This window comes from Mus caroli, unplaced genomic scaffold, assembly GCF_978045245.1.
Source record: "Mus caroli unplaced genomic scaffold, Mus_caroli_1 scaffold_4, whole genome shotgun sequence".
Lineage (NCBI taxonomy): Eukaryota > Metazoa > Chordata > Mammalia > Rodentia > Muridae > Mus > Mus caroli.
Window position 1 is genome coordinate 154,469,651 of NW_028227259.1, and position 19,016 is coordinate 154,488,666.

A 19,016-nucleotide genomic window follows, 5' to 3' on the forward strand; every position below is an offset into this window, starting at 1 on the left:
GTCTGACCCCTCTCCTATAGTCTGGCTTAGGTTCAAGAAACTTACTTTTCTATTACAAAACTGTAGGTGATCCATGCTTCAGGTAATCAGATCCCAGCATTGTCTACTGTAAGGTCAGAACAGTCCTATTAAGCACAGTCATAATCCTAATATGTGCAACGAATGACTTGGGGCTTAGACAAATGCCTGAGCCTAGAACATCCAACAGGAAGGAGAAATCTCAACTCACTTGACAGAAGAATTTGAGTTTTGGTTTTTGGAGACTTTGGAGTCTCTGAAAAGGCAAATATCCACATGATTTCAAAAGCAGCTGGCCCATGTAGTTTTCATCTTGCCCTTTAGCAAAGACCAAGATGGAGGGAGAGAGCCAAGTTGCAAGTATTTCAGGATAAAAGATCTTGTGGAGGTGGGGTTTGCCCGAGCCACATGATACACACTGGCTCAGACCTGGGCAGGGTCTTTCAGATACTGGTCCTGTGCCCAGTTGGAAGCTCAGGTATGGGCTGGTGGGAGCTGTAATCATTCATTAAAATGTTAACTGTGTTACCATAAAGCTGGATTAGAGGCTTAAAAAAAACAAAACAAAACAAAACACAGTGAGACCTAGCTGGTTTGCTAACCTCCAAAGAAACAAACAGGACTGAACATAAACTAGTAGTAACACAGACTGCTTTCTTAAAGTAGGAGATCATGGAAGAATCCAGCATGCCAAACTATTGCAACAGCCAGTGTGTACAACGAAGGATGCCGTGCTGTAAGACCAAACCTGTATGAACTATGGTCCCGACCAGCTGGCTTATTGTAGGCCAAGCAGTTAGCTAATGATGGCACTATAGCCTGCTAAAGTTCCAGGTGCTGGAAGAAGGGTTTATGACAAACCAGATTCCATTACAGATGGTTGTGAGCTACTGTGTGGTTGCTGGGAATTGAACTCGGGGTCTCAGGAAGAGCAGCCAGTGCTCTTAACTGCTGAGCCATCTCTCCAGCCTGAGGGACAGGATTTTTACATGCCAGATCCTAATGCAGTCTGTTTTATTCAAAGCTTCATGACCCTGGTAGGTGTCAAGATAGGCAAGGCTGAAGGAGGGCGATTCTCTTGTACCATTGTACCTGGCCATCCTTCTGTGCTAGGAAAGCGTTTTGTGTTTGTTGGCTGGGGATGTGTAAACAGCGAGATGGAGCCTTCAGATCTCTGCACAGTGCTTTCAAATCTACTTCCCTTCCTTTTGACCAAAACCCTCTTTAATCTGAGGCTGCTGCTGCTTTAATGTGTCTGATAAAAGTTCACAGAGAATAACATAGATTGAGCTTCCTGCCAAGGGCTGGGATGAAGACAGGAGTCATACTGTTCAGAAAAGAGACTGGAGGATGGATGGCTAGTCATATGCAGGGAATACTTACGTCATGCTTGACAAGGAATTGGCTTATTTTTCAGGTATAGTTAAACCAGTCATTTCTGAACTACCTGCTTGGTAGTGAGGCAGCTTTGGCTGGCACTGCCTTCCTTAATCTCACAAGCCATTCCCAGGAAACCAGCAGTTCTCAACCTGTGGAGTTGTGATGCCGCTGGGATGCTGGGGGAGGGTGTGTGTGTCTCATATCAGGGGTCCTGTATATCAGGCATTTACACCATGATTCATAACAGTAGCAAAACTTACAGTTATGAAGTAACAACGAAAATAATTTTATAGTTGGAGGGTCCGCACAACCTGAAGAATCAGTGTTAAAAGACCGCAGCATTAGGAAGATTGAGAACCACTTCTGTAGCGCGCCATAGCTCAGAACCACAGAATTGGCAGTGGCTAACAGTAGAGACTACAGTTGAGGAAGCCCCGAGATTGAGATTGAGACACTTTCCCAGCTGAGTGCGCAAAGTTGCTTTTCTCTGCGTGTGGCTAACCCTGAAGTGCGTTTTCATGCTTGGAATCAAGCAGGTGAAAACCATCTCTTCTGTGGCTCCTAAGTAAGGCTTCTCATCTGTGAAATGGAATGGAATGCCCCCCACCATGGCCCAATTGAAACTTATAGCAAATAAACCATGTGAAAAGTATCTTGAAAAAAAAAAGATCAAAGGGCTTTGTGTTCCAATTTAGTAGTATTCAGTTCATGCATGGGTGGGGCTATAATTTATTTTAACATTCTTATTGATTTCTTGAAATTTTCATACATGTGTACAGTATATGTTTATCATATCCACCCCCTCTCTCCAGCTTCCACCAGGACCCCCTACCCCCTCCAAACTTCATATCCTTTTTTCTAATCCACTGGGTTGAACTAGTATTGCGCATACACACATGGGTGTCTGTGTCAATTACCAGTGGCCACTCCTCCCAAAGAAAACAGTTGACCCTGTGCCAAGAAAGCATCAAATGAGCGTGTATCTGTGTGTCTGTATGTGTGTACACACACACACACCTATGATATCTCTATTCTACATATGGAAGAAGTCATACGCAGTGATGCTATCCAACTCTGTTTACTTTTGTGCACGTAACACATCCCCTTGCATCTTTATAATTAATGTAAACAGTAAAACCCCACTGTCTATATCTGCCAGGTTTTCTTTATTGTCCTCTGTTGATGTGCTTAATCCTGGCCCATGCCCTGGCTGCTGTAAACAGGGCCACATCAGCTCATGTGTGGAGGAGTTTCTGCTGTATGGTGGCCTAGATTCCTTCAAGTATCTACCTGGGAGCAATATACATGAATCACAGGCATGCTAATTCTATTTTTAGCCTTTTAAAGAGCCCCCATACTGTTTTTCCTCTGTGGCTGCTCTATTCTCCAGTGGACTGGGGCTCCTCGTCCCCACCGCATCGGGACCAGAAGGTTCTCTTCTTGATGACAACCAGGCTGCCAGGGAGGACATGGAATTTCAATGTTCTTTTGATTTGATTTTTTTTTCCCATTTCTATTGGGTCTTTGCCGCCTCTACCTTCTTTTGGGAACTGACGGGAACATCATTTTTTTTTTTTTAAAAAACACAAGTAAGAGATCATACGAAAGTGTTTTGTATTTTGTAGGGACAAAAAAGTACTAATATGAATCCATTCAAGGGCCCGCAAGATGGCTCAGCAGGTAGAGGTGCTTGCCAGCAAGTCTGGAAACTGGATCCAGTCTCCAGGTTCTATCTGATAGAAGGAGAAAAGCACCTCTCTCAGCGTGTCATCTGACCTTCAAAGGTCGTGGCGTGAGCTCACATCGTGCACACACACACACACACACACACAAATATAAAAGATATTTTATTAAATGTTTTACTTACTATTCACACATGCATAGAATATTTGGATCTTATCCACTTTCTGGTCCCTCCCTTCAGTTCTTCCCCTATTCTCCCCACCATTTCTCCCTCCCAACTTCAAGGGGCCCTTTTCTCGTTTTTTTCAATCTAATACCCACCGAGTCTGTTTAATGATGTCTATATGCATGTGTGTATGAGCCCAACTACTGGAGCATGGGCAGCCTGCCAGGTTCGCATCCCTGAAGAAAGCTGACCAGCCCTCTCCCTGGGTTGACAACAGCCAATAGCTCCTCAGATTCTGGTGGGAGCTCATAAGCCCTCCCCCGTACATGTTGTGATTTTTGACTGGTTTGATCTTGTTCATGTTTTGTAGACATAGTCTCGGTCATTGTGAGTTCATATGTTCAATGGCCCTAGTCCATTCAGCCAATACTATTTCAACATGTTAACTCTCGCTGTGACTCTTACAGTCTTTCTGTCTTCTAGGATATTCCAGGCCATGACAGGGAGGGATATGATACAAAACTATTCACAATCATTCAGTTGTAGGGATTAGCGGTGTCATTGGGTGGCAGAGAATTTGCCTTGCACGCACAGGACCCTGGGTTTTAGCCTCGGCAGCAAAATAAATAAACAGATAAACAAATAAGTGAATGTACAATACTAGTGGAGTCTTGAGTGACCACCTTTTGAGGTAGCATGGCTGTGTTTCCACAGAGCACTTTAAGTTTTCACATTTCTAAGGTCATCAGTATAGTTTGGGCAGTAGAGATGTTTGCTATGGCTTAGTAGCAACTTTAATGCACACAAATCTTGATATCAACTAGTCACTCGATCAGTTATCCGACTCTTGCTATTAGATATCTTATTGGTATCTATTCATACGTACATCTCTTGCCACACTATTCTCTCCTCAATGATGTCCCTGATACCTTTGGGGATTTCTTTCTACTCAAGTCCTAGGTCAAATAGAGGTAAGCATGGATATGCCAGGAGATTTTCCCAAGATGCTTCAGTACTACAGAGTATGAATAGTTTAGAGCAGATTATCCTATGAAGTCCATGGAGAAAAATGAGAGCTGGCTGGGGTGGGAGGTGATTCGCGTGGAAAGAAACACAAGGACATCTCAGTGAAACTGGAGGTCAAGAGAAAGAGTACTGAAAATAATGGCCACCATTTTGGAGATTCCCGGGGCCTCTGAGGATGATATTTTTCTGTGATAAGAGAAAATCCAGATCACATGCCTGCCAGTGGTGGCGTATGCCTTTAGTGCCAGTACTTGGAAGGCAGAGGCAGAGGGGCAGAGGGGCAGAGGGGCAGAGGCAGAGGCAGGCAGATCTCTGGGAATTTGAGGCCAGTCTGGTTTACAAAGAGATAGTCAGGGCTATACAAAGAGAAACACTGGATCAAACCAAAGATAGAAGGCAGGGGAGCAGAGAAGAGAAGACAGAAGTGCAGGCCATTCGCTGGGAAACAGAAGAGCGGCAGAGGTGACCAGAAAGAGAGCAAGTATGGTGCTGGTCGGCCGGTCAGGACGGGGCAAGTTGGGGAGATGACCCTAGAGGCTGTGAAGAGCTGCTGTGTGGAGCAAGGACCTGAAGGGAGACACAGAGATCCAGCCAGATGAACTGAAAGCCTGGTTCTTAAACGAAGCGAGGTGGTAGAGCAGTAAGTTTTGGAGCAATAAAAGTAGCAGTCACCAACAAAAGAGATTATAATTCAGAAGTAAATGAGTGAAGGTCGTAGCTCACGTTTCGAGGTGGATATTGTAGAAGGAGAAAGGCGTCTGGGAGCCATTTTCTTCTTCAATTAAAGCAAAGATTAACTTTGTAGCCAAATTTAATTGAAGTCTCCCCCCCACTGTTCAGATAATGGATTTGGTCTTGGAACTGTTAAATTTGACAGAGAAATAGGCTCTGCTGACATGAGCAGAGCCAGCCACAAATAGAACAGATCGCCTCAAGAGGTTTCATTTTCAAAAAATGAGTACCCAAATAGACCTAAGGGCTTTGAGTCTCCCATCATGTCTCATGGTGCGTGCACATGCACATACACACCCCACCACCACCACTACCACCACCACCACCACCAGATAGAAACCTGCCTGCCTGTATCTTTGACTTCTTTGGGACAGCCAGTATCATTGTCTTGATCTTGAATTATTTTTCCCAATGCTTTGGGTAAAAATCAGTGTATGTTTTACTTACAGAAACTCAGATGCGTCCACCTCTGCAAGCACAGTCCCTATAAATCTGAGGATTCTAACTAGTTCTGGGTAGTCACTACTAGGACGTGCTCAGGGTGTCCCAGAACAACACTGTCACCCGTGGACAAACAGGCATGCAGCTGATCTGTGTAGTAGCCAGTCTGTACACCAATGCCTCATCAGGACAGTTCCTAGAGTCAGGTGTCTGCCCCCCCCCCAACCTCCCACACACAGGAGGAGTTGCTTGGGGTGAAATGTTATTGTTATTCAGAGCATGTTTTTAAAGTCAAGTCTGAGCTACCACTAGTAAGATGGGAAGAGAAAACTATCTTGTGCCCGCCTTTCTTCAGTTCAGGCTGAGAGAGCTTTCCTGCTGCTGCGGGAACCCCATGATCTGGGCTAAACGCTTCAGAGGTTGACAAACAATTGGGTCCCCAGACCTCCACTCTGAAAGATACTGTGGCCATGGTGATGGGATATCACACCACTCACAATCCTCCTCTGTCTAGTGAAGATGGGGGGAAGCCGATCTGAACTCTGACATTTTTGCCAACTCACATATAATGTGTGATATAAGTTTATATAATGTGAATTTTCCACAAAACATGTTCTTATAAGCAATCGTTCAAGTCTTGAGACTTACAAAGTCTGGCGGTTAGTTGAAGTGTTACTTCGGTTGTTTTAATAATCATCCCCAAAAGCTTCATCTAAATTAACCATCAAGATTAATGTCTTGGGGCTGGAGACGGCTCACATTTAGGAAGCACTCTGCTGTTCAGAGGACCTGGGTTCAGTTCTCAGCATCCATATGGTGCTCAAAGCTGTCTGTAACTCCAGTTCCAGGGAATTCAATATCCTCTTCAGGCTTCCACCGGTATTGCACACACATGGTACACAGCCCCATGGCACACACATACACACAGGCGAACATTCACACTAATAAAGTAAAAAATGAGTAAATCTATATTAAAAATATTAAAGTTTTTCTAGTAATGTGGGCTTTTTGTTTTTCTTAAGAAACATTTATACTTTATAATACACCTCCACACTATTTTTTTATAGTAGAACTTTCTGGTTACATATAGAACATATATAGAACATAGGAAGTTGAAGTTAAAAATCTTAATATCTGTAGGAGTGTGTATGATCCCAAGAGAGCATGTGGGATTTGGTTTTAGCTCCTGGACATTATCCAGGAGGACACGGGTCCATCTTAACATAATTTAAATACTAACGTCTCTAAAGAAAATTCTCTTTAAAAATTATTTATTTATTTTATTTATGAGTGCACTGTAGCTGTCTTCAGACACACCAGAAGAGGGCGTCAGATTCCATTACAGATGGTTGTGAGCCACCATGTGGTTGCTGGGAATTGAACTCAGGGCCTCTGGAAGAGCAGTCAGTGTTCTTAACCGCTGATCCATCTCTCTAGCCCTAAGAAATTTCTGAAAGACTGTGACAGCCACGCTCACAGGCCACTAAGAGGATGATACTCAATGCTCTACACCACGCATCTTCCCAATGCTGTGGCTGGATTTCTTTCCCTCTCCATAGTAACCATATTTTAGTGAGGATAAGAGGCTCCCAGGCTATCCAGAAGGCTGGGGGTCCCCATCCTGTGTCCTCACACATTGTTCCATCTACTACTGTCATACCCAAGGCCTACTAGGATGGTCCTGAGCCAGGGGGAATGATACATTCAACAGTCTGAGTATCTATCCTATGAGCCCCATGCCTCTGCTGGCTTAAAGATGTCGATGGGTATGACTCCACAGGCATTGTTATAACTTGAGTCTTCTAGCTTCTGAAGTCTAGCCTGTGTGGGCCCCAGTTGGAATTTGGGGGACCCACTAAGAAGCTAAAAGTGGGAAGTGATGTATTTAATGTGCTTCTTGAGTTCCTAGGATAAGCTTGCCTCTGAGCCATAGGCCTCTAGAGACTTGTAGCTGTGATCTGGCCTCTTGACCTGGCCTGTTTGTCTCCTTCTCCTCCTCCTTCTCCTCCTCCTCCTCCTCCTCTCCTCCTCCTCCTCCTCCTCCTCCTCCTTCTTCTTCTTGTTTTTTTTTTTTTTTTTTTTTTTTTTGAGACAGGGTTTCTCTGTATAGCCCTGGCTGTCCTGGAACTCACTTTGTAGACCAGGCTGGCCTCGAACTCAGAAATCCGACTGCCTCTGCCTCCCAAGTGCTGGGATTAAAGGTGTGCACCACCACCGCCCGGCTTCACCCTTCTTAGGCGTTACAGAGCACTTGGTGTGAAAAGACGGTTGTAGCCAGAACACACTGAAATTATTTGAAATTAGGATGGACATCTGTGGCTTCACTCTGCCCTATTAGATAGCTTCGGACACTGAGCTTTTATAGGTGTGTTTTGTTTAAGCTGGGGTAATGGGTGGGTGGGGGGAGATGAAAATTCCATAACATAGCTAATAAGGTGCATAAGGAAGGGCACGCCAGGCAGGGAGTGTCCTCAATACCCTACTGTTAGTGGAAGGAACCAGGAGTTGGGCAGGTCTACAACAGCTCCATCAGAAGGCCAGCTGCTGAAGTGGGTTTAGAGAATGGCTGATACCATCCAAAGTGAAGCAGTGTATGATTTAAATTAAACAAAAGAAGAAGTGGTCATGTCATCGCTGTATTTTAGTTGTTTGTTTAATTATGAAGAATTCAAGCATACATTATGAGAACAGGGTATCATCTCTGGCCACATGGTCATTTTTAAACACACACGACTGTTTAGATGCAACTCTCTGAACTTAGGTTCACAGAGATTTGCTCCAGGAGCCTTTTAAACCTGCAAATACCAACTCCACAGATACCCAAGGCCCTTGTGTAAATGATGTAGTTTTGGCACAGGAGATGCACGATCTTCCATATACTTTTTATTATTTTGTTTGGTGACAGGCTTCTACTACATAACCCAGTTTGGCCTTGGGCTCTTGCTCCTTTTTAGAATATTTCTCTTTTTCCTTTAATATTTATATATGTATAACATATCTTAATCATACCTGTTTCAACTTTCCACTTCTCCCAGGCCCCCATCACATCCCTTTCCATTTCCCCAAGGCCCACCCCTCAACAAACATATCCACCACTCATTCCGCAAGCCCCTCAACACTCACCCTTCCATTCTACAAGAACCCCAAACACATCCGCCCTCATGCCTTAGACCCTTGACACATCTTCATGCCCTCTGCTTCCAGGACCCCAGGATACTGATAGATCCATACTGACGTAAAAGATACTATCTATAATGTTGAAATGTCAAGTAGATTTCTCTTCCCAAAGCCATCTCCCAGGTGCACAGGGACATAGTCACTCCTGTAGCACCCCACCCTCAGTAGTGAATTCTGTGTGTCAGGGGTGGGGAAGTCAGACATGTGATGAAAGGGAGGGTCTGCTGACCAAAGCAGGTGCCAACAAAATGCTTTGTATGAAAGAACAGGTAATGTTAATCCCGCCTACCTAGGATTCCAGAGTATGGCTCCAAATTACATTAATCAGAGGCTTATAAAGGCAAAAGCCACAAGGCTATGTGCTTCCCACCTTCATCCAATCAGAGACAAGCTTACATCCTGACATACTTCCTGCCTATATACCTCCCACCTACATGTGCTCAAGTGCATCCTGTGAAGTTGGGGCAGCCAGGCTTGTTTACAGGCGTGTGATCATGAAGCATGTTACCTCACACAAGCAGCAGCTTACAAGTTAGAGATACTTTTGTTTTAAAGATCTCTTAAGCACAACGTTAGCCATCACAGCAACAGACAGGGAAAAGGGGGGATGGGGACTATAATTTGGAAAGTGATATTTAATCCAAGTCTTCAAAGAAAATGATTAAGATAGCATATTTGAGTAAATATAGATAAGGAAGGAAACTCAGTATGTTAATTTCTGAGGCTTCAAGCCCACATTCTTAGCTCATAGACCTGACTATTGTATGTGACAATAACTTTATCAGCTTGAGCTGTTTGCAAAATGTTGCCTCCCTCCTGTGTGTATGCAAATGTGTCAGCTTGGAGCACCTTTGTGTGTGTGTGTGTGTGTGAGAGAGAGAGAGAGAGAGAGAGTTCCCTGACATTTGTAGTAAAAATTTACTTTGGCCTAGGGACACACACACACACACACACACAGCAGCTGAATCCTCTTTTGAGGAGGAGTGAGAAGGGAATCCCACTGTAGGTGTGGCCTGTGACATGTAACATCATTTGCTTTGGGTTGACCTATTGAGATGGGCTCTCAGTGTGTAGCCCTGGCCAGTCTGGAATTTGAATATAAACCAGACTGGTTGGAAACTCACAGAGATCTGCCTGCCTCTGCCACACCTGGCAAAGGCATGTATATACATGTATATATACATGTATATACATATACTAAGACCATATATACATGTATGTAAATATATATGTGTGTATGTAAGTATACACACACACATATACATACACATGTATATATATGGTCTTAGGGTTATACTGCTGTGAACAGACACCATGACCAAGGCAACTCGTATAGGACAACATTTAATTGGGGCTGGCTTACAGGTTCAGAGGTTCAGTCCATTATCATCAAGGCAGGAGCACAGCAGCATCCAGGCAGACATAGTGCTGGAGGAGCTGAGAGTTCCATCAATTATTCTGAAGACAGCTAGACTGACTTCCAGGCAGCTAGGAAGAGATCTCATCTTAAAGCCCAAACCTACAGTAACACACTTCTTCCAACAAGGCCACACCTCCAAATACTGCCACCCCCTAGGCCAAGCATATTCAAACTACTACATATATTAATATTAATACATACATTTTAATTTTTAGCTCACACATTGCACACACAGAGTGGAGGGTCTCATGTCTAACACTGCACCAAGTCCTGCTCTACTCCAGAAACTTCATTATTGAAACAGATAGAGGTTGCTGCCCGTCTGGAACCTCTGACAAGTAGGAGCTTCATTCATTCATGCACACACCTCAGTGTAAAGTGGCTTTGCACCATGGGATGTGCTGTGAAAAGGAAGAATAATGGGGTTGTGCAGGCTTGGAAGCTGGGACACAGAGCTGGTGTTGGAGGCTGGCTCCAGAGATCTCCCTGGGGAGTGATGGCAGAGCTGTGGGCAGTGATAACGCAGAGGGGACCACTGACCGAATTTCTCCCCAAGTGACAAGAACCACGTGGTGCCCAGCCCTCCACCCAGCCTGTAGGTTGGGCACAAAGTGAGCCCTCACTCCTGGATGAAGAGAGAAAATTGCAATCAGTAATACTCACCCACAGTTGCTCCAAGGATGTCTGTGGGACCTGACAGCCACCTCATTTCAAATGATTGATGTTAGTGTTTGCATTTTAGCTGGGTTTACAAAGAACTGCAGAAAGGCTCACTAGCCAATAAGAACACAGAATAGTCCTCAAAAGAGAGGGGGCCTTTAATTCCTAAGTCTCCCAGGGGAGATCTCAAAGAAAGGTTAAGGTCAGACCAGCAAAGGAATACTTTTTAACTTTGTTAAAAACCAGCACCCCCTCATTGTGTGTAGGAAAAAAATGAATGAGAAAATTATAATAGTAATGATGTTTCTCTTACAGTGTTTCAAGCCTACATAATTACTTTCATATTTTTTTTTCCTGTAGGAAAAGCCATTGACAAAGTCTCTGCAGCGTGGAGAAGACCCCCAGTTCGATCAGGTATGAGGCTGTTGCTGTGCATGTTGTGTGTTTTTCTATTTATATCAAAATAGACAGAACAGGAGCTGGGGTTGTAATACAGTGGCAGAGGGCTTGCCTCGTGTGAGCAAGGCCCTGGTGTTTGGCATGGCTTAGGGTGGTGAGGAGGAGCTACGTGGAATGTCAGATACAGACAGGGAGGCAGGAATGGCCACTATGAGGCTCCCTCAAAGCCATAGGTGTGTGGTTTTAATGTTACGCCCTTGGGGCAGGAGAGATAGTTCAGAGGTTAAGAGGGGACCCATGCCTGGTTTCCAGCACTTACCAGTTCCAGGGGAGCCAACCATGTTTTCTGGCCTTGTCAGTCACAGTATGCACATGGTGCACACACATGCATCAAGCAAAACATACACATAAAATAAAAGCAAAATAAATCTTTCAAAAAACATTGCCCCCTCGGCATCTGTAGCTGGGTATTAGAGACATTCAGGGGATGCCCTATGGTTTGAGCTAGAGAGAACTGGAAAGCCAAAGAAGAATATAAGTAGACCGTCGGGATTTTGTTTTATTTTTTCCTTGATCTTTGTATGCCAAAATTAGAGACCAAGAAAAGGTGATTACAAAATTACAGGTGTTGTAGTAGCCGATTAATGTCTACTCAAAATCACCCTGGCGGTGGCTGCAGAATGTGTTTCTCATTACTTGCCCCAATATTCTGGGTTCCCAAATGAAAGACACACACATATGCACACACGCATGCACGCACCCTTGCACCCTCGCAGCCTTATATTTTAATATCCATTAAACAGCTCAATGGCTGGGCCACTTCCCAACCTCCATGTAGCTGACTTTCCGATAATCCCAATTCACCACTTACTAAAACCTCTATTCCATCTTGCCTGCCGTCCTCCTGGGCCGTGATGGAAGCTGCCCTTCCATGTTGGCTGTCTCTCTGACCTGCACTTCTCAGGTTTGGCAGCCACTCCTTTCCTGGCTTGGCAGCTATCCTTCCTCTTCCCTCGGTCCCTTGCCAGGGAATCCTATAAGTCCTGTCCACCCCCCTTGCGTCCTCCCCCCTCACCTCTTCTCCCTGCCCAGCCATTGGCTGCCGGCCCTCAGCATCTTACGTGCAGAAGTACAGATTCCTGTGTAATTGGGGGGGGAGGGCTGTCAAATTAACATAATACAAGTAGCATTAGACCAAGCCCACAACAGAATCCTTCTGAAAAATCAACTTCCTCTAAATTAGTTATAGTCTATGATGACCGGGTCTCTACTCCAGGGCTTGGTTTTAGTTTCATCCACTTACTTCCAGGCCACCAGGCTTCGTGGCCCACACCTGTAACCCCAGCCCTTGCATGGTGGGGGCAAGCCTGAGCTACAGAGGAAAACCATGCCATCAGAACAGAAAGAGAGATACTGATACAGTCAGTGGTAGAATGCTTGCCTAGAATGTTTTAGTTTTAATTTGTAATAATGGAAAAATATTGGGAGGAAGGGGGAGAGAGAGAGGCGAGGGAGAGAAGGAGAGACAGAATATAATTGACAAGTGTTGAATTGACAAATCTGAAGGAGAAAAATGGCCTAAATAATCATTCTGAAAACATGGAACCTTAAGCTCCAATGGAGAAAATAATAAATTAAAAAAAAATAGAAGAAAAAAAAGTAAAGACAGCCAAGCATCCAGTGACAGCCAAGCCTAGGAGAGGACATCCAGGAGCACTGAGCATGGGACACTGGATGGGACAGAGCCTGGTCCTGTCACTCCAGAGGGGCTTCGGGGACTCTAGGGATGATGTGTAGCAGAACATTTGAGGAAGCTGGACAGTGTGTCTTCAAAACCTTTTAGTGGATGCCTGTGTCTGAGGCCCCAGTACTGCTCAGTGCCCTACGGCCTAATGAACTCTCGGGCTTTATGGTCTGGGAACCCTACAGAAGGAAGCTGTAGTTCATGTTTAAACACAGGGAGACACCTCAGGTCTCAGGGATCCGGAGTGTTACAACCACGTCCACCACAGAGATGCTGTTCCTTGTGTTCTGTGGTGCTCCCGTACAGTCACGAGGTGGTGCTCAGCCCTGCTTCCTGAACTGCTGTGGCCCTGGCCTTCCCCTGGGGCTGGCAGCTGTGGCGATTGTGATAGAGCGAGGGTGGACCCCCACCCCTCAACCCTATGTTGTCAGTTGTGGTTGTGACCATTGCTCAGTTGGTCAGAGAGAGAACCTTGGAGGAGGTATCCGTGGTGTTTGGTGTCAGTGGCAGGTGTGGGCTCTTTCTGCTCCCTTTGTCATTAAGCATTCACTTTGCGTGATGTTTCATTAAATTTCATATTCTTGGTCTCTTTATCCTACTGTCGGCTACCCTTTCTTGGAAAACCAAGTTTCTCTAGCTAAATATATCTCCTTCTTTATTCTCTCAATTTGTCTAAATTAGCACTGTGAGGAGTTCTTATCCCACATCATTGAGCTTGTAACACAGCAGTGAGGAGTACTTATCCCACATCATCCAGCTTAAATACACTTTGTTCTTGCATTTAGCTTTTCATTCAACATTGTAGAAACACACTACCGTTTGGAGCTAGACAGACCTAGGCTTAAATGTCAGCTTATGCACTGAATTCACTAGGTTATTTTTAACCTTGCGACACCTAGCGTAACCCGTGGGCTTGTGTTGTGAACGTCACCTGGCAGTCCAGAGCTGCAACCAAACCACAACCCCATGTTGTGAGGTCCGTGATCTGAGGAGGGCTAACGAAAGGCTGGGAGGTTAAAGAGATTTTTACCTCTTCAGTTGTAGACTCATGAGACATATCTCTTTCACTCCAGAAGAAGGCTGCTGACCAGGCAGTCACCAGCAGGCACCCAGACACATGCTGGCACACATGGGCTGCATGGTAGTGGGCACATGAGGCTACAGAAACACACACACACACACAAGCAGGCTGGCTGCTACTCTGCCCTCAAGGCCATGTTCATATAAAACCCATACAAAAGTGGCCCTTGCTAAAAGTAGTTGTATAATAGATACATCACTGTTCATTTGGGTCCCCAGACATCTGGTGTCTGCCATTTTGTGCTAACCCAAACCCAACACACACACACACACACACACACACACACACACACACCATGTTTAGTGTCAGCCATGTTTTAGCTAACTCGTAGAAGATATCCATAGCAGCACCATATTGTCTAAGCATAAGCTGGCCCTTATAGCTTTCTGCTCCCTACACACATTCACTGAAAGCTTGAGACGGCCCATTCTGTACCATCACTGTCTGTAAAGATGCTTTGGTGGGAGCAAACGGTAAGACACAGTGTTGCTGTCTGATCTAGCTGTATCCCAAAGCAACACTGGACTCTTTGTAGCAGACAATCATCAACTGAACCTTTTCTGGTCAGTTTCTTCACATCTGTGCACAAGGGTCCTTCAGCTCCTAAAAGGAGCCGGGCGTGGTGGTGCACACCTTTAATCCCAGCACTCGGGAGGCAGAGGCAGGCGGATTTCTGAGTTCGAGGCCAGCCTGGTCTACAAAGTGAGTTCCAGGACAGCCAGGGCTACACAGAGAAACCCTGTCTCGAGAAAACCAAAAAAAACAAAAACAAAAACAAAACAAAAAAGATACCTAAAAGGTTGAGGAAGGTTCCTGGATTTAGAGTTTTATGAATTCCTTTAAAGGGAATGCTTCAAGTTTCCTGCAGTCTGTGTGTGTTTACAAAGAACTCAGCCTGCACTGGTGGAAGTCCCCACTGTCAGTGGGATGCCACTTCATCATACACCTCCCAGTATCAAAGTGGCCTAAGTGACAGTCTCATGTTAACCCTGGGAGACTGTGCTCATGAAGGGGCCGTGGGAGTCCTTTGAAGAATAGAAATATGGGGGGGGGGGTGCTGGAACTGATGAAGATTTGACATTAAATAAAGCAGCGGCAAGGAGACTCATTACAAAGGATAGTTAGTATTAATATTATTTAAGAATAATGAATATTAGTGAAAGAAGTAGAAACAAGGAAACCCAATGCAGACCGACTTTTCAGGTCATTTCCACTTAGTTCAACGAAGAGTGTCTGGAATAGCTGTGTGTGGTGGCTAATCCTGGGTCAGCTTGACACACTGGGGAAGAGAAACCCTCATGAAGAGTCTCTTCTATCAGACTGGCATGTTGGCACATCTGTGAGGCTTTGTCTTAATTGATGCAGGAGAGCCCAGCCCACTTTGGGTGGTACCACCCCTGGGCAGGTGGGCTGTAATGAGAAAGATTGCAAGCCAGTAGTAACATTGCTCCATGGACTCTCCATCAGTCCGTGCTGCCACGTTTGTGCCTTGAGCACCTGCCTTTGCATTCTGTATTGATGGGCTGTAAGCTATAAACCAAACCTTTTCCTCCACAACTCGGTTTAAGTCAGTGTTTTATGACAGCAAGAGAAGCCTACCTGGGGCACTGTGTAAGGGTACAGATACGATAGAGGTCCTATCCTCAAGAAATTCTCAGCACCAGAAGGCATGCTGAGAATTCCACCATGGGAAAGCTAGAGGTACATATCGGGTTACAAAGAAGTTTAGAGATGAGAGCAGCTCATGAGCATCACGGAGAGTCATCGAAGAGTAGTGACCTCGTCATCCAGATAGACAAGATGAGCCAAGGCTAGCCCATGGACAAAGGTGTTGAAGGCAAGAAGAGTATCGTGGCAGGCATGGCAGTGGGAAGTTGGGAGGATGTTCCATTTCAGTGGGTCACAGGAGCCGCCCCAGAGGGCTCCAACTGTGTTCTATAGATTAGGATTATCAAGCAGAGGAAAGCTGTGCTTATGCAGCAGACAATGGGGAAGGCTATGGGTTAGTTTTAGGTGGGGGAATAGGAGAGGACCATCCACTTATAGGGTCACTCAACAAACAGATCTGAAAGGGAGAACCAACAGATATAGAAGAATATTATAGGAAAGCATGAAAGGGTTCAGGTAACAGTGCCGGGAGCTGACTGGAGTGGGGCAGCATCATAAGGTCCTAGAGAGCAAATCCTTTCAAGGAAAAACCCACCGGAGCAAAGTGTGCCAGAATCTGGAAGAACCCTAGGAAGATGCAGCTGTCCAGGGCACAGGTAAGGGACATGACCACAACAGAAAAGGCAAAGGGGTAGACTGGACTCAACAGCTCCAGGGAATTTATGTGACAGAACTCTTGTCTGCAGGGCTATTTGTTAGAATATTGAAGTTAGATTCTTGAGATCAGGTCTTCCTATGAAGCCTTGGCTCACCTCTGATTCTTCCCCTGAACGCTCACCTCTTTCTCCCCAGTGCTGGGGTTCCAGGTGTGTACAGCTGTTGAATACGTTTTTCATGGCTGATAAATCCATGTTAAGGTCACTTTCACACCTAAGTTTTTGTCACTCTCCATGACTGACAACACTTAAAGAGCAGCGTGCCAGAGCAGGACCATGGTACCCATGATGGGGTGGTTTTTCGTGAGAGAACATAGAGAATGTGCTATGAGATGTAGTGTAGCTATTTTACCTTCAAGCACCTCTTTTCTATTATCAAATTTAACAGACATCCTTTTTCTTGTTTGTTGTTAAAGATTTTTAAAAATCATTTTATGTGTGTGTGTGTATGCCCGAGTATATACATGAGTACCCCCTATGTGTGCCCAGGGACTCCAGAAGAGGGCATGGAACTGGAGTTGCATGTGGCTGTGAGCCACAGGATGTGGGCATTGTGTGCCAAACTCAGGTCTTCTAGAAGGCAGCCCATGCTCGTGGCAGCTGAGCTAGCTCTCCAATCAAACAGCAGCTGACGTGTCAAGGCTGGACCTGGGCACATAGTGGCCAAATGCAGATAAGGAGAAATACATGCTAATGTTCAGAAATGCCCCTTTACTGGGGAAGATGGTGATGCTTTCTTTTCAGAGGGTGGATTCACGATGGACACTATACACATGCGCAGAAGAGACAGCTGCCGAGTCAGCACTAAATATCCTTGCACGAGCCTTCCGGATGTTTACATACGCATGTGCATTCCGGCTGTGCACATATGCATTCTCTGACCTTAGTTTTTAGACTGTAGCCTATGTGCTGTCTGATAGTGGGCAAACAGGACTGAAATGCAGGCTAAGTGGCCCTCACATAAAATACTTAAAGCCAGAATGGGTTTAGAATTCTGGTTTTTACAAATATATAGAAGGATGCACCTAGGTCTAAGTGTGAGACTGGTGTTGTGGCTTAAGCACTTTCTACATGTAGCCTAAAGGGGATTTGATGCAAAATTTTTAAAAATAATTTTATAGATTAGTGATACAGATTTGTACAGTTTTTCATCTGAGGTGTAAATGCACCTTAAATTTTCAGATTTGGGAGCTTTAGAGTTATTTACTTTATAATTCAGATATTGTGTTCTCCCTGTTTCACTGGCTGGACCACTCCCACTCTCACCCCAAACTTAGTGTTTTGGACCAGCCCCTGCTGGGGAGTGGAGGTCACTTCCTTTCTCTGTCTTATTGTTCCCCAAAGGAGCTATGGCTGGAATATCAGATGAAAGTCCAAAGGTCAGAACAATTGTCCGAGGTAAATTGTCTCACTGTGCTTTGGCCATTGCATAAGGACAAACACAGGAGCTAAAGAGAACGTGCTGGAACCAAACTGGGTCAGGGCATTGGCATGGAACCTTAGAGAGGAAAGCCCTTCAGGGAGGATCCTCAACAGATAAGACTATAGACAAGGCTTCCACTTAGCTTCTGAGTTCTGCACCTGCTGATAGGTCAGATAAGAAGCCGCAGAGTGTGGCCACACTAGACATGGGATTTTGAGGACTAAGGAGAGAGCAGAAAGTGAGGCAGGGAGAGGAGGCGTTTCTGATGTGTGAGAGACTGAGAATACTTGAAGAAAGGACAAAGATGTTGGGGTGGGTGAACAGAGGAGAGCAGAGTCAGGTGAGGCCTGCGCATTCTCACAGACCCACCGAGACTGAGTGCGTGACTAACCAATGTCAGTGTTCATTTTTCACTTGCTGTCATGGAGGTAACTGGGACTTGTGGGTAAGATGGGCACTGTAATAGCAGGCTTCATCCAGGGACAGATTCTGAATCTAGGACGGCTCCAGCTATGTTCCTCAGGGTCATTTCTTGTTGGCTTAAGAGTGAGTCATAGCCCAAAGCAAACTTGGGGATTAGTCGTTCACCACCTCCCTCACTCAGAGTCTAATGACGGACAAGCACACCTCGATCAGCCTCCTCTGTAACAAGCCTCGGGAAGCTGGCCAGTGTTTGAAAGTGTGCCTTTGTGCTGCAGACAGAAGCATGGTACTTAAGCTAAGCCCCCATGAATTCCCGAAGAGGCCCTGAGAGTCAGCACTGGGAGAGGGAGTGGTTAAGGCTATCCCCACTGCCGTTGCCCTTAAAATGCATTTGTCTGGCTCTGGTAGATAAAATTCTATTATTGGCTTTGGTCACTCAGCCAATGATCTCGTCAGAGTCGTCTGAATGGTATTAATGAGCATATAAAGCAACAGGCTCTTTTACAGCAGTTTCATACGTGCATATTTTTGATTGATTGACCCTTTGCTCCCTCCCTGGCTTCCATTACCACTTACACTAACCCCCTACAGTGTTCCCTGTTCCCTCTCATACCAAAGCCTTCCCCCCCTTAGAGTCCACACCCACTGCCGGCTAATGGAGCCCTTTCTAGTTTCTCAGCCTTCACTTGCACATAAATGCACACAGATAAAAAGGTAAATCTAGGCTGGAGAGATGGCTCAGCTGTTGAGAGAGCACTGACTGCTCTTCCAGAGAAGTCCTGAGTTCAATTCCCAGCAACCCCATAGTAGCTCACAACCATCTGTAATAGGATCTGATGCCCTCTTCTGGTGTGTCTGAAGACAACTACAGTGTACTTATATATGATAAATAAATAAATCTTTTAAAAAAATGTAAAAA

The 19,016-nt window shown here is 45.2% G+C and overlaps 1 protein-coding gene across 6 annotated transcripts in view; it reads left to right on the forward strand.

Annotated features, from left to right (window-relative positions):
- Fry (FRY microtubule binding protein) overlaps nucleotides 1-19,016 on the forward strand; it is a 382,592-nt gene that overhangs the window by 204,705 nt on the left and 158,871 nt on the right. For all 6 annotated transcript variants that reach the window (XM_085837475.1, XM_085837469.1, XM_085837470.1 and 3 more), the window contains one exon: nucleotides 11,064-11,117. In XM_085837475.1, the coding sequence (XP_085693601.1) occupies nucleotides 11,064-11,117 (54 nt within the window). The remainder of the gene's footprint in view (nucleotides 1-11,063; nucleotides 11,118-19,016) is intronic.